The sequence below is a fragment of the Taudactylus pleione genome, unplaced genomic scaffold, assembly GCF_031769625.1.
Source record: "Taudactylus pleione unplaced genomic scaffold, aTauple2 ptg000012l, whole genome shotgun sequence".
Classification (NCBI taxonomy): domain Eukaryota; kingdom Metazoa; phylum Chordata; class Amphibia; order Anura; family Myobatrachidae; genus Taudactylus; species Taudactylus pleione.
Window position 1 is genome coordinate 478,639 of NW_028284415.1, and position 24,829 is coordinate 503,467.

Sequence of the window (24,829 nt, forward strand, 5' to 3'; positions counted from 1 at the left end):
TCTGGACATTCGGTTAAGGGGCAATCTTCCTTTGAAAGAGAACAAAGTGTGGAGACCTGAACCTTAAGGGAGGAAAGCAAAGGCTTTCCAAGCTTGCCTGCAAAAAGGACAGGAACCGAGATAAGTGAAAAACCGAGGCTTAAGAAGGCGGACCGCACACCAATCATAAAAGGTCTGCCAGACTCTGTGATAGACCCAAGCCGCGGACGATTTCCTAGCAATCTGCAGGGGATGGATAACAGAGGCGAAGAAACCTTTTTCCCTCCTGATGGATGTCTCAAGAGCCACCCTGTCAAGACAAGGCAGCTGATGTTCGGGGTGCAGACATGGGCCTAGAGACAGAATGTATGGCCAGAGAGGGAGATTCCACGGGGTGTCTACGGAAAGGCAAAGAAGGTCGGCATCACCAAGCTCAACATGGCCAATTGGGAGCAACGAGAATGGTCATGGCACTCTCCAACTTCAGTTTGCGGAGAACCCGTGGGATTAAAGAGATCGGAGGAAAGACGTAGAGGAACGGGACTGCTAGGGCGTCCACCAGAAAGCTTCCAGATACCAGAAAGCTTCCATAGACCTGGTGCAGGAGCAAGTCAGAGGAAGCTTGTTGTTATGATGAGAAGCCATCATTGTCAATGTCCGGACACCCCCAGTGACTCATCAACATCTGGAGCACTTCTGGGTGAAGAGACTATTTGCTCGTGTGCATGTCCCAGCGGCTTAGGAAGTCAGCTTCCCAATTATGGATCCCTGGGATGTGGACCGCCAACAGCTTGGTCCTATAAAGAATGCGGGTCACCTCCCTCATGGCCCCTTTGCTACAGGCTCTGCCTTGAAGGTTTATATAAGCGACAGCCGTCACATTGTCACACTGAACAGTGACTGGTTTGTGCTGGAGAAACAATTTGGCCTGATATAAAGCTTTGCAAACTGGCCAAAGCTCCAAGATGTTGATCGTAAGTAAAGCTTCCCAAGTCGACCATCGACCTTGACAGGTGTGATGGGAAGTTATTGCCTCAACCTCGAAAACTTGCATCGGTTGTGAGCAGGAACCAGTCCTGGATCCAGAAGGGACAACCCTTGTCCAAGTGGGAGAGATGGAGTGACGCAATTCCCGAGATAAGAGAATCCATTGCGATTGAAGATGAAGGTGGGTCCATCGGGAGAGAAGCTCCAACTGAAAATTCCAGGGAACTTATGTAATAGGTTGCACTCTGCAGTCACTTCGTGGATTCATGCAAGTCTTCAAGTGTTTTTAAAGTAGCAATCATTTTAAAGGCGCCTTTAAAATGATTGCCACTTTAAAAATACGTGAAGACTCACATGAATTCCCGCAGCGGCTGCAGCTCCAACCTATTATGTAAACTCCCTGGAGTGAAATTAGGCATATTCTAATATGTCGAATGTGGATACCAAGATGCCCAATATCTATATAGAGGCGTGGATGGGCACCCTGCGATGACTAAGGAAAGTTTGAATCCTGTCCTGTAATGCAATCAACTTGTCTCTGGGGAGAAATACCCTCTGAAACTTCGAGTCAAGCGTGGCTCCAAAGTGAAAATCACGTGTGATGGAGAAATTGTGGATTTTTTTCCAGTTGATCATCCATCCGTGAGACTGCAGGAGGGTCACCGTTAGACGAAGATTGTCCTGAAGGACCTCCGATGACTGTGCCAGAATAAAGATGTCATCAGTTACGGAAGAGTATGAACCCCCTTACGTCTGAGATCCAATGCTATTACTTTCGTAAACACACAAGGAGCCGTAGAAAGCCCAAATGTTAATGCTCAGAATTGGTAGTGATCTCCATGCACAGCAAACCTGAGAAAACGCTGGTGATCCCAACGTATGGGAATGTGCAAATTGGCATCTTGAATATAAATGGAAGCCATTCAGGCTCCTGGTTCCATCATCAGAATGATAGATCGAAGAGATTCCATCCGGAATCGCGGAACACGGAGGTGCTTGATCAATTTCAGGTTGAGGATTGGGCGGCAGGAGCCTTCCAGCTTCTGAACAAGAAACAGGTTAGAATAGAAACCTGTTCCTTTTTGACAAGGAGGAAATGGGACGATGACATGGAAGGCCCCCAGCAACCGAATGGAGTTCCTCAAAGCCACAGCCTTCCCAGTTTCTGACCTGTGGCGGAGGGGTATCCCGGATGGTGAGACTGTAACTCCGGGAAATGACACTTCTTACTCAAGCGTCTTAAGCACTCAATAGCCAGGTCGCTGCAAAAAGTAGAAGACAGCCCCACACTGGTCCCAGGAGGGGGCCTGTCCCCTCCTGGCCCCCGTTTGAGAGCTGGACGTGGGGTCGACCAGGGCTGGCGGCCTCTGGACTTGGAAACTTTATAGGAGGGGCCCTGTGATCTTGAGTAGGAATGTCCCCTGGCTTTGCCTTGAGGATGAAAGGAGAAAAAAGAAAAACAAAAAACCTTTTGACTTAGGTGCCACTGATGGAAGGAATGCGGTCTTAGGAGCTGCTGCTGTAGCAACATATTTATCCAGTTAGGGCCCGAACAAGATATTACCTGAGAAAGGTAAGGCTTCCAGAACCTTTTTGGAATCAAAGTCCGCCCTCTAAGTACGCAACCAGAGCGCTCGTCTAGCCAAATTCTCCTTTTTCCTGTTTAAAAAGGGGTGCCTCCAGCCTAGGCATGGCATCAGAATCCTTAAGGAATAGAGCAGACTTGACTGCCTTGGCCAAGGCATCTATATCTACTTTCCACTGAGTCCTGACCTCTGAAAGACATAATGTGTACCAGGAAATACGCCTACACACTTTGGAATAATAATAATAATATTATTATCAACAACAAAAGAACCACAGTTTATAACCGTTAAGCAGTAAAAAACTGACGTAATGGGCACCTTATAAACAAATAAGTGTGTAACCCAAATTTAACTAACCACTAATGCTGGCCATACACGCTGCAATTATCGGGACGATCCGCCCGATATCGGCGGATCGCCGCGATAATTGTAGCGTGGGGGAGGGGGGGGGGCGACCGAGGGTTAAATATTGTTCGGTCGGGCATGCTGGATTGTCCAGCATGGCCGTCCGATGCGATATTTACCCGGTAACTGTCGACCGCATCGGGCAGTGTATGCCCAGCGCGGCCGACAGACATTTCCTGTGTTCCTTCCTACGGAAGGAACAGGGAAATGTCTCCACCCCCGGGGGCGGAGTGCAGATGTCGGGCTATACACAGTCAGATTTCTCTCACAGTGTATGCCGCGGACATCTGCGGCTGGCAGCCGGCCAGATAAAATGTCTGTCGGTCTGACAGACATTTTATCTTGCCGTGTATGCCCAGCATAACAGAGGTTAAGTAGACATATGCAAGAAGCAATGAGAAAGAATAGTCAAAAGTGTTCATAGAGAAACACAGTACTATCTAAATACAAACACACAGATAAAACATCCAATGCTGGATAATGCAATAACACAAATAATGGGCAAGAACTGCTCATCAATCAAACCCAAACAGGGGAGAAAGGACTCCGATGCTATAACCTGGCACCCGGTTGTGAGGTATAGGGGAGGCAGGAGCCCCTCTCTCTATCAAGGTAGGCAATGTGAAAACAGCTGCCTGGTGTCTGCAGAGGGAAGGAGAGAGGAGGAGCAGCCCTGTGGCGGGTATCCAAGAGCAGGGGACATGCCAAGGGATGGGTAGGAGCTAACAGGACAAGTTGGCCGACCCGAGCTAATGTGCTTCGCTCAGAAATAGCGCCTCCTGTTACAGCCCGCTTCCCTGGTGGTCTAGTGGGGGTGTAGTGACGACCAAGAAACCACTGTAGCGCCGCCAGTTGCCTCCCTGACCAGTGGCGGTTAACCACTAAGACACGGCTCTCTACAAGCAGAGGTCCGCCTTACCGGTCCCCCAGTGCTCCGGGTCTGTGTGAGACGGAGTCGGCTGGGATCACTGACCCTGTTGCCAGTGCTCCAGACACCAGAACAGGGGAAGCAGTGGAGCGGCAGCAGGGGGGGTCAATGACACTGACCCGCTGCCCGCTCAGTATTTAATAAAATAAAAGTAAATAAAACTAACTAGTAGAGTTTGCAGTAGCAGCAGAAAGGAATGTTATCAAACAATAACAGACGGGCACTGCTTAAGTATGGCTGTTCCAATTAATAAAAAGCTGCTGTTTAAAGATGTGAGATAGTCAGTCTCACTAAACCAAGATACCATGAATATACATTTAAAAAAAAACAGCGGTATATATATACACACACACACATCAGAATACTCAAATAAAAGATTTAATAACGACATACACAGTATGCAATGTGACAGCTTAATATTACATATATATTAAAATTTTTGCAATAGGTTAGATATTCACAATAGGCAATGTGTCAGCCCATCATCATATAAAAAAGCTACAGTCAGCTATGAAAATAGACCTCAGGTATAGGTAAAAATTGTGGACAAAGAGCTCAGATGTCCACAAATAAAGAGACACTGTCCAGTTAAGAGACGTGTTACCTGTAGTATGAGGCGATTAAACGGAGTCCACTAATTAGCGGAGGTCCAAATTATAATGAATCCCAACACAGATGTACAGGCTCCTAGTCCTCGGTCTTGAAAGTTCTAGACTGGTGGTCCTAAATGTGAACAATGGCAAAGTCCATAAGGAGAAGCTTCTCTAATTAAAAAAACAATACCTGGGTCACAGCATCTAACACGTTTCACTGCTATATGGCAGCTTTTTCAAAGGTCATTATAATTTGGACCTCCGCTGATTAAAGGACTCCGTTTAATCGTCTCATACTAGCGGTAACAAGTCTCTTAACTGGACAGTGTATCTTTATTTGTGGACATAAGAGCACTTTGTGCACAATTTTTTACCTATATCTGTGGTCTATTATAGCTGACTGTAGCTTTTTTATGTGATGATGGGCTGACACATTGCTCATTGTGAATATCTAACCTATTGCAATAATTTTAATATATATGTAATATTAAGCTGTCACATTGCATATTTGCAGTAGCAGCCCCTGAAAATATACCCACCAAACAAACTGGCTTTCTGGCTTGTGGGGGCGGGGAAAAGGGAGTCTGTGTTGCTGGGTAAAAAAAGATTAACTAGATGGTGCCCAGGCTCCCCCTGCTCCACTATATAGGCTCCCAGTGTCCCCATGGCCAGTAGAGAAATGTGCTTTTATCCACATAAATCACAGTACCAAACAATTATTTCCTGTGTCATAGAATAAAGGGTGCAATTCACTTACATAATGATGCGTCTGTTCAGAAACCAATACTTCCGTCGCTGGCGGTCATATCCAATTGGCTCGTGCCTTATGTAAGGTTTGTTTTTTTGGATTTCAGCAACGCAGTCATTAACACCAGACACTTTATGAGCCACGCACACTTCACACTGCCACTCGTCCTCAGGAACCTCCTCCAGGGGTGGTTTGACACACTCCAAGTGGTAAACAGCAGAACATGTCTCACAGCAAAGCAAGTCTCCCAGTTTGTGGCACACACGACAGTGGTCGTCATATTGGATTACGCCTTCTGACATTAACTCCTCACGGGCCATGTTTGTGGTTAAAAACTGATCAACGAGAAAGAGCAGAACCTGCACTTTGCTCTCTATGGGACCATACGGGTAATCGTCCACCTCCTGGAAGGGAAGCACATGGTGGTATTCCTTGTCACTTTGACAATACACTCGCAAGACCTCTGGCCACGTCATACCATCTATGAAGTACAGGGTGGAATTGACACTGTCTTTTAGGTCAGCGGGTCCAAAGGTAGTATTTGAGGTGTCCTCTTCTCGGAGGACAGCTTTCAGAAGAGCCACGTGTGTTTCAGCCATTAGTGTGCACTGTTCTTGACTTACAAGAGCAGCACAGAAGTCCTCAAAGCGGAATGGAGAGAGCCGCAGAACTGTGCCAAAGTTCCTCAGAACCTCATAGATTGCTATAACGTTCATTAAGTGCTCACTAGGCAACAGCAAGTCTTCTGAGGACTTGGGAAACTCCAGAGGGGGGACATCTTTCTCTTCAAATATTGGGGAACGTGGCCGATGAACTCTGGGTTTTCGCCTCCCTGTTAACACATGAAAAGATTGGTTTAAATACTGTAGCAGAAAGAAATATAAACACTAGAGATGAATAAGCCTACGTAACATGATTGGGCTAAATAATATATGTGGAAAATACAGAAATGTTTTTGTTTTTAATCTAGCTTTACAGTAAAAATAAGGCTTTCCTGTACTAAAATAGAACACCTATAAAAAGGTTTTGAGAGGGTGCACCATATCTGCCTGTATCACTATGGAGAAGCCCAGTCTAAGAAAGTGATTCAATTAAGTTGATAGCGTCGGGAGGGTGATCCTGGAGCTATTCAATTCAGCTTGCTATTAGGGCGACTAAAGGATTTTTCCTTGCATCCCCAGAGGGTGTGAGGAAAAATCTGAGTAAAGTGCTCGCCGCAAGGCTGTTTTCCGGCTTAGCCCGGCGTTAACAGCCTCGCAGCTGGCAAATTAGTCGGAAAATGACGGTTCTTGTGACTGAACACCCGGCTTTAGACGCGAGAACCAGCATTCTCTGACTTAAGTTATTAGAATCGGACTAGAATTTAATAGCTCCGGAACCAACATCCCGGCGCTATTAACATCCCGGCCAAGTGAATAACCCCCTAAATAACTTGTATGCAGCCTCCAAATGATCAGAAATGCTGGACTCACACATAGGAATTGACTAAGTGGGGTTTTTATAAATGTGTTTAATTTTTATCTCATTATCCATTGGGGATACACTAGGATTCCCATAGGGTATAGAGTACAGTGAAGGGACCTTAGGCAATTTAAATTTACCATGAAAAGTGCCTGACACTCAAATTACCTGTCTCAAAGCTGGCCAGATTATATTGTTTATATATATATATATATATATATATATATATATAGTGTTCCCGCTAGGCTGTTTTAGCGGGGCGCGGCGCGGCGCCCTGCCCTAACAGCCTGCGGGAGCCGTTCTCACCCGCGGGATGCAGTGTCCCGCGGGTGGACAAACATGCGGTGACCCGGCGTCTATTCTCCCTTTCTGCAGCGCTTGGGGGCTGCCCGCCATGTCCGTAAGCGCCGGGCACGGCCCCAAGTATGACGAAAAGGGGGACGCGTCTTATAGACACGCCCCCTTTTCGTAACCACGCCCCTTTTCGGACGCACGCGCGCACAACATTGCCCTCTCTAGCTCCGGCGCCCTGCCTGCCGCCGGAGCTAGAGGGAATACTATATATATATATATATATATATATATATATATATACATATATACACACACACACACACATAGTGATCGCGGTGATTGACAAAATATGTGGGTCCCAGGGACCCTGCACTTTAAACCAAAAAATGGGGTCCTCCTTAACTATTTCTGGGTCCCGTCATAATTTATGCTTTAGAGCTCCCCATATGCCTCTCAGACCTCCCCTAACCCCTTACAAATGATGCCACAGAGCCATGCCCACCCTTTACACATTATGCCACACAGCAGTGTCTGGTCTTTACACATTTTGCCACACAGCCATGCCCGGTTTTTAAACATTATGTCGCACATTAATGCCCGGGTCTTTACACATTATGCCATGCAGTAATAGCCCTTACAAATGATGCCACAGTCATGCCCGGCCTTTACATGTTATGCCGCACATTAATGCCCTTTAGTCCCTCTATGCATTGCCCCCAGTAGTAGTCCCCCTATGCATTGCCCCCAGTAGTAGTCCCCCCTATGCATTGCCCCCAGTAGTAGTCCCCCATATGCATTGCCCCCAGTAGTAGTCCCCCCTATGCATTGCCCCCAGTAGTAGTCCCCCCTATGCATTGCCCCCAGTAGTAGTCCCCCATATGCATTGCCCGCAGTAGTAGTCCCCCATATGCATTGCCCCCAGTATTGGCCTACCTATGTGACCTGGGCCTAATGACCAGGTCACACACACCTTCAATTGGGCCTAATGCTTCCTATGTAGCCCGGGTCTTGTGCCCACCTATATACCCACAGGCCTATTGCCTGAATTTATCCCACGGGCCTAGTGCCAGACAACCCTGGTGGTCTAGGGAGGGGTTAAAGAACGGTGTCCCAAGGCAGCCTACCCGTATGGTGGAAGAGGCTGCGGTGGGAGCTTAGCTCTTTTTCTTTCCACTCCCGCAGTCCTCTTTGGTACTCAGCTTCATTCTTCTGTCACTGGCCCGCCCTGGCCAGCGGCGCCGCCTCTTCCTATCTTCCTCCTGATCGCGCCGTGTTCTGGCCTCTTGCGCAGCCGCCAGAACTGTTGCCGCGCAGCTCTTCTCTTGTCTTCGGGAGGTCTTCACTCCTCCCCCCGCCGCCGGTACTGAAGTTTCCCGCTCAGCGGCGTCTAATTCAAGACTCCTCAAGTGGGCGGGGCTATGACGCGGCGAGCCGCGATTGGCTTGTCGTGTCTGCCTCCTTTTGGCTGCTAGACCGCGAGCAGTGTTTGGCTCGCGGCCAGTGCCAAAAAACCGCCGCCGCTTGGCTTCCGGGCAGCGAGCTCTGCTCATCTTGTGCCCGGAGCCAAGCTCATCCCGCCGTCACTTTACCACCGTCACTGGTGGAAGGGACCAGGCAGTCCCTTCACCAGGAACCCGCCGCGGTAGCTTACCCGGCGCTGGGAACAAACACACTGTCCCAGCGCCGGGCACGGATGCTGTGCCGATGCATTGGATTGTATGCATTTGGGTTTTTACCCCATGAGGAAGGCACCAGAGCCAGTTGGGCTACTGGCTCTTAGATAACAGAGTGCCGAAGGAACATATGTGTGTTTATATATTTTACACACACACACAGAGTAATAATGCTTTGACCACATACAGAAAACAAAAAGTCCTACCCTGGTCTGGAGATCACAATGTCCTGATTAGATAGACCTTGGGGCGATTCAATTCTTGGGGGGCAATTTAATTGTTTTGGTAACCTATAGCTCCCAACTAACGTTATTGGCGGCAATTCAATTGTTTGCGACGTCCACTTTCGCGTAATGTGGCTTCTCCTTTGCTAAAGTGCCAGTTAAGGTGCCCAAAAGCTAGCGCGCTGTAGTTAAGGCACCCAAAAGCCCTACTTTGTGCAAATTTCTGCTAGCACCTCAGGAGAGTGCAAGCAGAAATCCGCGATAAGTGATTGGCGCCCAAACGAACTGAACACCTCAGGGTCAGTATAGATGGGAGCTACGGACGCGTAGCCCTACTCAAAAGCAGATTTCACCTTGCCTCTCAGGAGGATGCAGGCAGAAATCCGCAATAAGTGCAGCCACGCGGCTAGTCACGACAAGCATTGAATAGCTCCCGGGCATTTTATTTCCCGTGCAAAAATTGAAACTCCGCCCCCCCAAAGTCACTACTTGTTGCTGAAAAACAAGGGCTTTTATCTAATAACAGCCCTATCTTCATGGAAAATGAGCAAAGTCATCATAAAAGAGCACCAAGCTCCAAAACTACTCTAGCTGAGGAGATTGCAAATAGGATGCAACATTCCAGGTAAGGAACTTCAACTCCAAAGGGAAAGAGGGTGCTGCAAAGTTATCAGCACCAGATTGCGATACCAAGGATCTGCTGGGCAGGATATATGGAGGTTGACTTCCTTCCCTGTAACTTCTGCGCTTCAAGAAAAAAAAAATCCAGTTTTAACTGAAAGAATAAAACTGGCTGAAACCTGAACCTTCAAAAAGCCAAGTTCTAACCATCTTCCAGATAGTCCTCTAGAATGAGTAGCTAATGGTCCAAGCAAAATCTTCACGCAAACCCTGTGGATATCTCAGGATGTAACAGGTTTTTGAACTTTTAGCATGCTCCGAACAATATGGTCAGAAAAACCCTTAGCTTTAACGATTATGTCCCATTCCAAAAAAAACTATGGCAACGAATGGGGCCCGGACTTAAAAGATCAGATCTTATAGGCAGATGCCACTCTGGGCCTTATGCAAGTGTACCAAGACTGCGTGGGCCAGCTGGGTGCTACTAGAAACACCATAGTGCCCTCTCTATTTAACTTTATCAGCAACCTCCAAAGCATAGCTACTGGATGGAAGAAGTAGATCAGACATAATCTCTAAGAAACTCTACCATAAACATCTACTAATCCCTCATGTTAGAATAGAAGCTTCCCACCTTTTGGTCCAACAAAGATATCATTAACACATGGTTCTCTCCACAAGTTCGCCAACTGTAAAAAGACATCTGAATGCAAGGTTTGTCTGCAGAGGACGTTGGCTACCCACTTTTCCACCCCAGGGATTAAACCCCACTGCAATGGCTGGAATATATTGCCCCACCCAAATCATTATCCTGCTTGGCTCCCTCATGGTAAAAGCACCCTTTGTAATCTAGGCAAGCCACAACTGTGGTGTTGTCTTTAAGGACCTTTCTTGCAAGAAATTGCAATTGCTGACCAGAGCGTTGAAAACTCCACTGGAGTCTTTAGATCATATAACGAGTATCAAAGAGTAATGCCCACTAGCCTTAAAGGCTGGCACTATCGTATATTCCATGATGGGAGAATGGTTGCTGAGAGGCAACAGACACCTCTGGGGATAGTCTTAAGTGGAGACAGGTCAACTGCATGGTAGACTTGTTCCATTTCTAAATTAATTTCATTCATGACGGTCTCTACAAGGAAACCATCTTGAACCTGTTCACCATCAACAGAACCTTTAGGGTTTTCTGGTTCAGAATAGGTAGGTAAAGAACCATTCGGTTTCTGAACTAGAAAAAGATTTACGTAGAACACAGCCTTTCTGCTGTTCCTGGAAAGGAGTCAAAATGGTCTTAGAGACACCACCATTTCGGGAGCAAATACCTTAAGTGGGGATTCCAGTTTTGCAGTAACCAAGCTTAAGAAAGGATAGAGTTACTGCAAGTTACAGGATATCTGAAATCTTCAAATCAATCTAATGCTGGGTACACACTGTCAGATATATTGTATATTGGCTGGTCAACTAATCGGTCAAAATAACAGGTGCCCGTCGGCCAGTGTGTTCCAGCGTTATGTCTGTGTACGACGTCGTTCACAGACATATCACGTATGCTGTGCTGCACAGCTCATGCCCAATATATCTGCAGATATATTGGGGCATCGTGCTGTGTGTACGGGCGGTCAGCCGAACGCCTGTACGCTTGCAGCAGCAGCCACGGGGAAGGGAGTGTGACAAGCCCCCGGTCAGAGGGACCCGCCCCTCTCCAAAACACAACACCTATGATGGTTGTTCAGTGTGTGTGAACAACCATCATCTGCAGATATATCTGTTTAATGTGTACCCAGCATTAGTCTGCATGCCAGCAAGCATGTCCTCCAGCAGAAGATGGGAAAGAACCTTATTCTGTTTAAACAGTGAAATGCCCCAAATCTCCATATTCTTTGCTGTTCTTGATTTCTAGAGTCTGCTTGACAGAACACACTATATCATCCACTGTCAGCTTCCCAATGTAATCAGGACATGACAAAACCTCAAAACCTGTTACCTCACCATCCTCTTGGAAAGAAAAAAAAATCATTCTGACTCATCTTCCAGGATTTACAAGAGGTGGTGGCAATCATAACTCTTTCTAAAAAAAAAGAAGACAGCTGCACTGACAGAACCAGACCCTGAGACCACACCCTGTTGTCAAGTTTTATGAAGGTGGAGGCGAAAAGGGAACAGGTCAGAGACCACAGATGAACAATGTCACTCCCTTGGGTTCCCTGCTTGGTTCCAAAAGGCATTTAGTGAGCTGCACCAGGTTCGGAATATCCTGGACAAAAGATTTAGCCTAAGCTAGCTCCACCACCTCAGGAGAAGTACTCAATTGGCAAGCACGGTTGCTGGTCCTCTGCCATACATGCTGCATACAGGATAACTATCCCAGAAATGGCAAGGCAAGTTGAAGCGAGCCCTAGAACAACCCCCTTTCTCAGACCTAGAAAAAGGAGGGGAAAATAAATGAATAGGGCCCGGTGCGGGGGCTCTGCAGCTAGAATCTGGCTCCTTGTTTACCTTACTGCTACACCTAAGGTCCCAGTATGATTGTTGGAAGCATGCATTTTGCTTGTAATTATAAGGACAGGAAATACTCTATCACACCCAATGTTTTCAAAGCAGCAATCCACTATGTGTGTGATGATCCCTGTAAGTTAGTACTCAGAAACCACCATTACTTTACTTTTATTTACCTTCATATGAAGATGGCAGCCATTTTTGTATCTTGACATTTTTTCACTGTTATGGACGTTTAGGGTAAATGCAATCTCTCAGTTTAGAAGAGTCATAGAAAGCTGCGATAAAAACCATTATTTTCAGCACATTTCAAGCTACATGTTTTGTCATATAACTATTTCCCTTCCTTATGACTAAAACTTGTCAGATTTAAAAAAAAAAAAAAAGTCTATTCTTTGGATTGTATTTCAGTGGGAAGGAATAAAATTTCAGAGATGTGATTTTTCTGGGAATAGCTATATACTCAAAGATTTTCCAAACAAATTTTGAGTTATCTATCTGGTCTACTTTTTTTATTAGAGCACTTTGAAATTACTTGTTTTTCCACCTAAATTGACCTCTAATATCTCTGGTGGGGGACCTAATAAAAATTTTAAATTCACAGTACTCTATGAGGTGTAACTGTAAAAAAATATATGTGGAGTTTGATATTCCACATGGAACAAAGTTACACCAAGCTGAAAACGAATAGCCTACTTATTCTTTTTTTAGTCAGAATGTAAAATAGTGATTAACAAAGGCAGAAATGTTGTTGTTATCCATTTCTGCCTTTTTTAATCACTATTTTACATTGACTAAAAAGAAATATATATAAATGTAGGCTATTTTAACTAAAATTTACCTACAGAGGAACTACATGTAATATTTGGTAATATTTTGCGCATGGCATATCAAACTCCAAAAAAATTTTTACAGTTACCCCTCAGAGTACTGTGATTGCTGTGAATTTGAATTTTATCAGGTCCCCTATCAGAGGTATTAAGAGGTCAATTTGGGTGGAAAACAAAAAAAACTAGCAATTTCAAAGTGCTCTAGTAAAAAAAAGTAGATAAAATAGATAACTCAATTTGTTTGGTAAATCTTTGAGTATGTAGCTATTCTAAAAAAAAAATTGCAGTTCTGAAATGTTATTCCTTCCCACTGAAATACAATCCAAAAAATAGACTTTTTTTAAAATCTGACAATTAACTTTGGGCTTAAATTTCAGTAATAAGGAAGTGAGGTAGGGAAACAGTTATAGTACAAAAAAGTAGCTTGAAATGTGCTGAAAATAATGGTTTTTATCCCAGCTTTCTATGACTTTTCGGAGCTGAGATATTGCATTTACTCCAAAAGTCCGCAACATTGAAAAATGTCATACGCCATGATACAAAAATGTCGGCCATCTTCATTTGAAGGTAAATAAAATATAAAGTATTGGTGGTTTCTGACTACTAACTTACAGGGCTCATCACACGCAAAAGAAAGAAAAAATGGTCAAGCAACCAATTAATTTAATTCTGGATCATTTGATATGGATGGACTGACCTGAAAAGGAAATAATGATATGCAGGTAGATTGCTTTAAAAAAAAAATTATATATATATATATATATATATATATATATATTTTCATATTCACTGTAGGTCCGGCAGCAGGCAGGGCGCCAGACCTAGAGCTAGGGCACTTGTGCGTGCGCGACCGAATAGGGGGTGTGGCAAAAGAAAAGGGGGCGTTGCTTTATGACGCGTCCCCTTTTCGTCACTCTTGGGGGCGTGCCCGGCACTTACGGACACGCCGGGCAGCCCCCAAGTGCTGCCGACAGGGAGAATAGAGGAGGAAGAGGAATTTCTGGCCTCCATAGATATGTTTCTAGTGTTCACTCTAGCTCCGGCGGCAGGCATAGCGCCGGAGCTAGAGAGGGCAACTTTATGCGCGCGCGCCCGAAAATGGGGCGTGGGTATGAAATGGGGGCAAGTCTATAAGACGCGTTTTCTTTTCGTCATACTTGGGGGCGTGCCCGGCACAGGACGCACCCACAGAACGTGTGGAATGAGCCGAAATGGACGAAGGAGGCCGGCGTCCGGCACCAACATAAGCCTGATGAATAGTCAGTCGGATCCAATGTGCCAAAGTCTGCTTAGACGCTGGCCAGCCCCTCCAAACCGCATCATAGAGGACAAAAAGTGACTCAGACTTACGGAGGGAAGCAGTCCTGTCAACATAGATGCGGAGAGCTCTAACCACATCCAAGGTAGAAGAACCACTAGAGTCCTCCACCAAAGACGGTACCACAATAGGCTGATTAATATGAAAAGCCGACACTACCTTGGGAAGGAAGGCGGCTACCGTCCGGAGTTCCGCCCTATCAGCATGAAACACAAGGTAAGGTGGCTTATAGGACAGAGCACCCAATTCCGAAACTCTACGAGCCGAAGCTAGAGCCAAGAGAAGGACCGTCTTCCAAGATAAGTACTTAATATCAACCTCTTCCAAAGGTTCAAACATGGACGACTGAAGAAACAAAAGCACTAAGTTCAAGTCCCAGGGAGCAATTGGAGGTACAAAAGGAGGCTGCATCAGCAAGACCCCCTGAAGAAACGTCTGCACCTCAGGAATGAGGGCCAATTTCCGGTGAAAGAAAATGGAAAGGGCAGAAACCTGCACTTTTAAAGTTCCAAGCCGAAGGCCAGAATCCAGACCCATCTGAAGAAAAAGCAGAAACCGGGACAACCGAAAAGTCCTAGATGGAAGATCCCGACTGGAACACCACGAGATATAAGAACGCCAGATGCGGTGATAATGCGCAGCAGAAACTGGTTTCCTGGCGCGTAGCTTTGTGGGAATGAGAGAGTCTGGGATTCCTCTGCGTCTTAGGATATCGGTTTCAAGAGCCACCCCGTTAAACACAGTTGCGCTAGGTTGGGGTGTACTAAAGGACCTTGCTGTAGCAGATCCGGGTGCAGAGGAAGGGACCACGGATCGTCTGACAATAGGGACCGAAGGTCCGTGAACAAACTCCTCCGAGGCCAGTTCGGAGCCACGAGAATGACAGAGGCTGACTCGTGTTTTATCCTTTTTAGCAGTCGAGGAAGAAGTGGAATCGGAGGAAAGAGGTAAACCAAGTCGTAGTTCCATGGAACTGTCAGAGCGTCTACTGCCACTGTCTGCGGATCTCGAGTTCTTGACACGTATACCGGGAGCTGACGATTCAATCGTGACGCCATGAGGTCCACCGGAGGACATCCCTATCGACGTATCAGCGCGTTGAACACGTCTGGATGAAGCATCCATTCCCCGGGGTGGATATCCTGTCGGCTTAGGTAATCTGCTTCCCAGTTGTCCACACCCGGGATGAATACCGCCGACAGGATTACTGACTGGCTCTCGGCCCACCTGAGAATCTGAGTTACTTCTCGCATGGCCATGCGACTCTGAGTCCCTCCTTGGCGGTTGATGTACGCGACGGCCGTCGCGTTGTCGGACTGAACTCTTACCGGACGAGTTCTTAGAAACTCTGTTGCTTCTATCAGAGCATTGTAGATCGCTCTGAGTTCCAACACATTTATGGGCCACTTTTGTTGTAGAGGGGACCATCGACCCTTTAAATGATAATCGAGGACTACAGCACCCCATCCTCGAAGGCTGGCATCCGTTGTTACGATGATCCAGTCCCACACTCCGAATCTCCGGCCCGCAAGAAGATTGTTGGATTGTGTCCACCAGAGAAGGGCCACTCTGGTAGCTGGGCTCAGACAGATCTGGCGATGTAGGAGCAGATGAGACCCTGACCCCTGTGTTAGTAGGTCCAGCTGGAACACCCTGGAGTGGAACCACCCGAACTGTATTGCCTCGGAGGCCGCTACCATCTTCCCCAGGAGACGCAGACAAAGAAGGAGGGATACCCTCTTTGGTCGGAGGACCAGCTGAACTAACAACCGGATATCCCGGGCCTTGTCTACTGGAAGGAAGATCCTCTCTGATGCCGTATCTAAGATCATGCCCAGAAACAGAAGCTTCTGGGACGGATTGAGATTGGATTTCTTGAAGTTTATTATCCAACCGTGTTGGATTAGAGTCTGATATGTCAATAAGGCATGACTTATAAGAAGAGATACCGACTGCGCCTTGAGTAACAGGTCGTCCAAATAAGGGATTATGTTCACTCCCGATGACCGAAGGAGAGCAATCATGACTGACATGAGTTTGGTAAAGATGTGGGGAGCCGAGGATAAACCGAACGGCAATGCCCGAAACTGATAATGATCCTTCAATATGGCGAAACGCAGAAAGGCTTGGTGTGGTTCCCAAATGGGAATGTGGAGATAAGCATCCTTGATATCTATGGATAATAGGAACTCTCCTGGTTCCAAGCTCGCAATAACAGACTGCGGAGACTCCATTTTGAAACGATACATCTTCAGATACAGGTTCAATGACTTGAGGTTCAAGATGGGCCTGACCGATCCATCCGGTTTGGGTACTACAAACAGGTTTGAGTAAAACCCCATACCTCGTTGATGTTCTGGAACTGGGACTAGCACAGATGATACTACTAGAGACTGGATAGCCTCCTGTAGAACCCTGGCCTTGTCTGCAGGTATGGGCAGACTTGTAGTGAAGAACCGAGGTGGAGGGGGGACCTCGAACTCTATTCGGTACCCCAGGGAAATTAGTCTGCGGATCCACGGCTCTGGAGATGTCTGGTTACAAACTTGTTGAAATCTTTGCAGGCGGCCTCCCACTGTAGGTGGTCCCAGGTGGGACCGTGACACCACCTGTTTTTCAGCTGGCTTAGGCTCCTGTCTATGTGCAACCGAGTGTGGGCGACCTCTACCTCTGCCGCCTCTTGCTTGGGAGGGAGCACCTCTGGCTCTACCACGAAAGGAATGTGGCGCACAAAAGGAAGGTCCAGTATAAGATCGTCTGGGAGCCGGTGCAGTTGACGGGATGAAGGAAGACTTACCCCCCGTGGCCTGGGATATCCATTTGTCTAATTCCGGGCCAAACAGCATGTCGCCATTGAATGGTAAACCCTCCACCGCACGCTTGGATTCTACGTCTGCATGCCAGGCGTGCAACCAAAGGGCTCTGCGTCCGGAAATAGCAGAAGCAGATATGCGAACACAAATCTTAGTGTTCCCTCTAGCTCTGGCGGCAGGCAAGGCGCCGGAACTAGAGAGGGCAATCTTGTGCGCGCGCCGAAGGCGCGAGCGCCCGAAAGGGGGGCGTGGTTATGAAAAGGGGGCGTGTCTATAAGACGCATCCCCTTTTCGGCATACTTGGGGGCGTGCCCGGCGCTTACGGACATGCCGGGCAGCCCCCAAGCGCTGCAGAAAGGGAGAATAGATGCCGGGCGCATGCGCCCGGCGTCTATTCTCCGGTGGTGACCGGGTCACCGCATATTTGTCCACCCGCGGGACACTGCGTCCCGCGGGTGAGAACGGCTCCAGCAGGCTGTTAGGGCAGGGCGCTTTTTGCCCTCCTCCTGGAGGGGAGGGTGCTTTTGCCCTCCAGAAGGAGGGCAGGGCGCCGCGCCCCGCTAAAACAGCCTAGCGGGAACGCTAAATCTGACTGATATCTTTTGACGCTTCTCCCAGGAAAACTGCAGACTCGCGGATGTGTTCAGCTAGTAAGCGTAACTTTGCTCTAGAAGTACCAGAGTCCAAACCTGTAATCAACTGGTCAGCCCAGCAAACCACCGCTTTGTTAACCCAAGCAGTAACAAGGGTGGGCCTAAGTTGAGCACCCGCTGCGGTATAAATAGATCTTAGCGTTGTCTCCAATTTACGATCTTTTAGTACTGTAGCTCCCGGTACTGGGAGTGCTGTTTTTTTAGAAAGACGGGAGACGGACGCATCTACTGGAGGGGGTGTTTCCCACTTCTCCATCATGGATGATGGAAAAGGGTAGCTAGGAGGAAACCGGCGTGGAATTTGGAACCGTTTATCCGGTTGCTTCCAGGCCACTGAGAGCTGCTGTTGAAGATGCAGTGAGAACGGAAAAACCGCCGAATTCTTTGGTTGTTCATGAAATAATTCACACTCCTGGGATGCAGGAATAATATCCTCAGGTAAGTTAAGGATTTTTCAGACCGCCAAAATTAAAGATTCCACCCCGGGAGAGGTGGACTCTAACTCTAGAGGGGTATCGTCCTGTAATGCTTCCTCCAATTCCCCTTCCTCAGTATCCTCCGTAGCGAGGAATTCCTCGTCAGACTCTTCTGACTGGAGAATAGCCGATAATGGACGCTTTTGTGTCGGTCCTTGTAAGGAAGTGGAGGGTGCGGACACAGCTGTACCCATTACCTGTACCAGGGTATCTAGAGACTTGGTTAGCCCAGCAACCCAGGGAGGCTGAGACTTGCGTGCCTCAGCTAACTCGGACGTTAAGTCCGTCATTACTCCTACCATGTCAGCGGCCCATGTAGGCGCAGGCGAGGCAGTATTAGCCACAGGTGGATCAATTGCTATACAAGCATCACATAACGTGGACCCAGCAGCATGCGGCTTGGATAGTTTGTTGTTACACCTAGAACAAAACAAACATCTTTTGAGACGCTTTTGTTCTGTTTGACATGGATACACACAGTCACCAACACAGAGGGACAGAGTATATACAGAAGTAAAGAAAAAACAGAAGGCTGGCTTGGGACACAGAGGAGCACACCCCACTCCCTTCCCACAGATCAGATTCCCTGCACCCCCAGTGTATTATGCACAGCCTCTGCTTAACTTGTAGCTGCTGTAGCCAGGAATGGGGAGCCAAAGAATCCAGCCTTCAGTTCTGCTGCACTTCTCCTGTATAAAGGAGAGATGCAGACAGTTAAGAGTTAATAAACGGCAGCCACGCTGTTATCTACAGCCGCTTGCCGAATATAGAGAGTCCGCGTTAATTAGGCCCCGCCCCCTTCTTCATGCCCTAAGGGCTCCAATATGGCTGTGTCAGCGCGGGGCAGGAGCCGGGGGATGCGCAGCTTGTTACTCACTGCGTGTCCCCGGAGGCTTCTCTCAGCAGGGTCTTCTCTTCTTGTGTGAAGACCTGCTGTGGCGGTAAGGAGCTGTCAGGAGCTCTTGTAATGAGCCCTGCGCACTCCTTCCTGGTGTTTGCTAAAACACCAGGGCGCCAGGTACCCGGACCCCACCTTTTAAATAGGTGGCGAAGGGTACCTATAGGTGTGTAAAAGATGTTTAAAATAAAATAAAATTAAATAAAATAAATGTATTTGCTGGAGCACAGCATAATGTGACCAGCTCCATGAGGCACATTTTCTAAACTGAGGGCTGATGGGGCATAGAGGGGGAGGAGCTTCACACTTCTAAATTATTTAAAGTGCCGGCTCCAGTTATCCACGCCTCTATAACCCAGCGTAAGCACCTCCAGTGTCCCCTAGTGGATGAAAGAGAAAAAGCTATCGTTATACACCAACAATAAAATTTAACAGGCTCATGTCAACTAATGGTGCATGCACACGGTCAGATATGTCAGGAACGATTTTTCCAACGATTTGAACGATTTTACAAACGATTTGAATGACTGAATGATTTCAGACAGTATTAAAATAAATGAAATTGACCAAATCTGACTGCACACACATCAGATGTCAGATATCATTATCTGACAAACGGGAACGTGCATCGTTCATCGTTGCAGGCACACGTCAGATTTTCTTTCAGATATGAACGATTTTTAAAATCGTTATCGTTCAAATCTGAAAGAAAATCTGACCGTGTGTATGCACCATAAGTTATACACATGTACAATTAGGAGTAACACATAGCAGTCACATGACAAGATTGTTCAAAACAGGATATAACAGAAGACCAATATACATATATAAAAATGATACAGTCAACTATATGAAACGTTTGGGTGGCAGGATACTAGGGTCAAGAAGTATCATCAAAGACGTTATATTACGGATAAATCAATATGCAGGGTATATGCTCCAATATTCTATTACAAAAATAGCCTATTGGGGACGTCTATGGAATGTGACTGTGTAGCAGGTTTTTATTACAGACTGAGCAAAAAATCTGCACCTTCAAACAACAAGTTTCAACAGGTTGTTTTTTTCAGTAACCACAAATTTAACTATCAGCAAAGGCCTGAAAGTAACCCCTGTCCAGAGCTTATTTGCACTTCACATCTTGTACAGCTGCATCCTGTAGATATCTCTTATAGTGCAGGGAATTTGTGTTCCACCACACTGGGTAATTAACATTCAGAAGAAATATTCGGAACCAACAAAAAAGAAAACTTGATGGGCCCCCCCTGTACTTGTTAGTTGTAGAGGCTGTCAACTACACAATAAAGATACAGTCATTGTAAAACTTCTTGCAAGTGGAACACTAAACCTGGTCATATACACGCTGTGACTGAAGCACTTAACTTGATACTGCAGCGCATGCAGAAATAGACCCACTTTAGATGGATTATTAATCAAACATGTTGGTCAATGAATCAATAAAATGTGTCACTGACTGAATGCCTAATAATAAAACAGAGGGGGCGATTCAATTCAAAGTGAATTGAATAGTGCGCTGTGTGGTCGGAGAATGCTGGTCATCACGCCTTAACAAGGGTGTTAAGGCGCGGTAACCGGCATTCTCTGACCAAAGTGCCGGGCGCGCGGCTGTTAGCACCGCGCTATGCAGAAAAACAGCCGCGCACCCGGCACTTTGGTCGGATTTCTCTTCGCATCCCCTGGGGGGTGCAAGAAGAAATCCTTAGCGCGCCCAAACAGCTCGGTGTATTGAATAGCTTCTGGAGTCCCTCCCATCGCTATTCAATAGCGCATTGAATTGAATTCTCCCCAGAGAGTCTGCACTTATTGTACATAGCACTAAGCAGGGAATACAGCACAAATCATTAAAACTTATTTTACACTTAAAATAACTACATATACTTTCATAAAAATGTGCATAATGTGAAAACAATAAACAAAGTGGTATACGCTGTACGGCAAAGCATAATGAAAACATCAGTGCCCCTGTTAATTGACCTCCTCCCATCCTTCAGTCATTGCTATAGAAACAAAGCGGATAGAATTTACATAATGAGATAACATCCCACAGCTTAAACAGGGAGGAAAAACAGTGTCTGACAATATAAACAGATAACCGTCAGCTGTGTGTCCAGGACTGGATAATACATTATATATTTATTACCAGTTATTTATAAAGCACACACATTCCGCAGCGCTTTACAGAGAATATTTGGCCATTCACATCAGTCCCCATCGCAGTGCAGCTTACAATTTATATTCACTCCTACAATACGCACACATTACAGTGAATTTTTCTCTGGAGCCAATTAAGCAACCAGTATAGTTTTGAGTTGTGGGAGGAAACCCACGCAAGCACAGGAAGAATATACAAATTTCACACAGTTAAGGCGCGTATGATTAAAATGGACAATATGAACGATATCGATCATATAGTTATTGTTCATTTTTCAGTGCCCAACGACCTGCGATTCGCGGGCACGTATGGACGATATCGATATTGTCCATCGACCATGCATGCAGGCCAACCTGGTCGATATCGACCAGGTTACTATAGGGACCCGCGATCATTGATCACGGACCGCTACAGTCGTTGGTGAATTGGTGGTGTGCTGGATGATCGATATCGATCGTCCAGCACACCCGGGAGATCATGCAAATGATATCGTTATTGTTCATCCCGTGTGTACGCACTACTAGGGCCGTGGTGGGAATTGAACCCGTGACCTCACTGCTGTGTGGCTGTAATGCTAAGAAACACTGCTTCTTGGCTGTAATTTAGGAACCAGCCATTTTCTACTTTGCAGGAGGCCATCAGCGTATTAAGGAACTAGAATTGAATTTGTGATTAAGGAACAAACTGGATAGTTATAGCAAAATCTGACTTCAACTCAATTGTCTGTGCATAGCTAATATACTTATACCCCTTTCAGACTTAAAATCTCGGCTTCAAACCGAGAAACTGAGCACGAGTTGAAGCCGGGGTTACTCCTTTTACACATGGATGACGACCAGGGTTATTTCTGGGTCATCAACCTACACTCCGGACCTCGGTCTTCCAGTGACCGGGTCTTTCGGCATTCAGTGTGTCTGTCAACCCGGGTCGGACCTTTCAGACATACGCCAGACACGTGTCAATGCGCGTTGCCGTGCTAAAACTCGGGTTTTTGGCTTATGTCTGAAAAGGGTATAATTCACTTTTTACTCAAGAGGCACTTCTACAGTTGCACTATTAATAACTACTATACACAAAAACCATGGACCAGACACAACACAAAGACCTACAGACAATGTTGACAAATCAACAGGAGATCGATTGTTTGAATAATTGTGTGTCATTTTGACTGAAGAGTGAGAAACTACACAAACATGTACTGGAAACTCTGTTGTGACTTCCCTCCTACACCACAAAGTTAATTTTTGTGGGTGCATTTAGAACTCTCAGGAAGCACAAAGCAGTCTCTACTGTGTGTGTCTCTATGCAGAACTGACAGTCTTTGACTGATGCATAAAAAACCCAGAAAAGATTTTCGAACCATGAACCTGAAGAAGCCACGCTTAAAAGCTAGTCATCAAAATGATATTTCTTTAATATACCATCAGATTAAACTAGGGCAGCGATGCTGGTTTCCAGCTTTCTGCACTAAGCATCGCGGACGAAACTTAACTCTGAGAATGCCGATTACCGCAATTAAACACCCGGCTTAAGGCGCTGTAACCGGCATCTCCCAACTAAGTGCAGGGCACAGCATGGTCAATTGAATATAACTCCCTCCCGACTCTGTTCAAATCACACCGAACTGAATCGCCCCCAGTATGATAGAATCCTACTTTTCATCTAGTTCACAACTAACACATTTCACAGCTCTGAAAGAGATTCAGTTTAGCACAATGGCCACGGTGTGCCGATACTAGACAGCACTTTATCAGCCATCAACATAGCAAGTTTTGCCTTGCATCCTATGGAGGCGCACAGGAAAACTTAATGTACAGCTTTTCATAAATAGCCGATTACAGTGACGCTCGGGGAGCTGAATTACTCACATCAGGTGAGAGCATACAATACATTTTGAAGAACTATAGCATGTCAGTAATCTGCCTTCCACTTAACAATGACCTCTTTTTTCAGACTTCTGCACATATCGCTCCGTGTATGGGCTGCTTTAGTCTACAGCTTCTACACTGATCTAGAGTGATTCAGAAGAGAAACCCCATCAGCTTTAAAAAAAAAAAAAGAAGTTACAGAAATGCAATAACAAAAATTGTTAATATAAAATGTAATTCAGTAAAAATGTTTTGGTTATTTCAAGTGCATTAGTAAGCTTGCAAACTTTTGCATAAGATAATAATGGAATGTTATTTATGCAAATATCTTTAAAAATAAAGATGAAATCTGAAAACTATGCTACATTAAATGATGAATATGTGCAACTTCTAATCAAATAACCATTAAAGCTACACAATGTAAAATGTTACTGATATGCTCATCACCCCAGCCAGAACTCCAGGGGCGGCTGCATACAACTATTTTTCATGTTGTTATTCTGTTCCAAATCTGGCAGATATATTGGCCAATCAATTGATCGGCCAATATATCGTGTGCGCGCCGGCCAGCATGTATCAGTGATATATGTCTGAACGATGTCAGTTGATCTGCAGATATATCTGTAAGGTGTGCACCGAGCTCAGTGTTTCTCCTGCTCACACCTCTCACTCTGTTGCCAATGTAAACTGGAGACAGAATTGATCTGCTAGCTCCGTATTAAAAGGACGTGTTTAAACTTATAATGAGCAACATCAAGATCATCATCCCAATCCTACATGAATGTATTACTCAACAGCAATTTCTGATTGAATAGCCACTGCTTGGCATCTAAACACTTAAGGGGCGATTCAAATGTTTATCGCTCCCATAACCCTAATCTAAATTAACCAGGAGCTATGCAATTGTTTGCACGACCTGCCCCGTGCTGGTCGCAATGACCGCTTTCTTGCACCTTAATGCACAAGATTAGCTACATTAAGCGGCTTCTTCCATGCTAAGTGCCAAACTCGCGACCATTTGCATGTCAACCGTTTGAATCGGTCGACCATTTGTCCCTGTCGACCTTCTTACATGTCAACATTTAGTGTGTCGACATTTTGTCCCTGTCGACCTATTGCCTGTCTAACATCTGGTGTCTATCTAGACATTGTCTACCTTTTTACTGTAGATCTTTAGACCGGATACCGTGCTCACACCAATTCTCGCAACTGCAGTGGTGAGAATAAGCAAATGATAATCTTATGCGGGTCATACACGGTGTGATAGGCACTGTGCGATGCAACGGGGTATCAGACGTCCTCACACACATATGCCAGCTCCCCCATACCCGCATAGCGCTGCATGGGATTGCACATCGCATCCCCTGATCGACTGAACCTGCAGTAAGATCTGGAGGTGCGCTGTACGACCCCACGGCTGCGCGTCGGTCTGACATCAGGCCCATACTAGGTGCGATATAGCAGCCAAATCGCACCAATCCGTTGGATCGGCTGCTTTGTCGCACCATGTATGGGCTGCTTTAGCCTTCCTTTTCTGCTCCATGGTATGCTGGAGTGTACGAGCAGTTAGACGTCCACTTTCAGGCTGTGTGGTCTGTGCATTTGCTATGGAGATTGTAAACACACCATCATCAACATTTGCAAAAGGCTAGGGTCTACTTTAGCTACTCTCCTCTAATCTAACTAAACATGGCCTCTGAAGCATTGTATTTGCGATTTCGAATGCAGAAGCATTCCCAGTCACGACCACGACACTCCCATAACACGCCAATGAAACTGCCCCTTTTTGCGATTACTTCAGGTCA

General features: G+C 46.2%; 1 protein-coding gene across 5 annotated transcripts in view; it reads right to left on the minus strand.

Moving 5' to 3' along the window:
* Positions 1 to 24,829, minus strand: part of BPTF (bromodomain PHD finger transcription factor) — a 154,667-nt gene that overhangs the window by 125,561 nt on the left and 4,277 nt on the right. For all 5 annotated transcript variants that reach the window (XM_088468524.1, XM_088468526.1, XM_088468529.1 and 2 more), the window contains exon 2: positions 5,236 to 6,058. In XM_088468524.1, the coding sequence (XP_088324650.1) occupies positions 5,236 to 6,058 (823 nt within the window). The remainder of the gene's footprint in view (positions 1 to 5,235; positions 6,059 to 24,829) is intronic.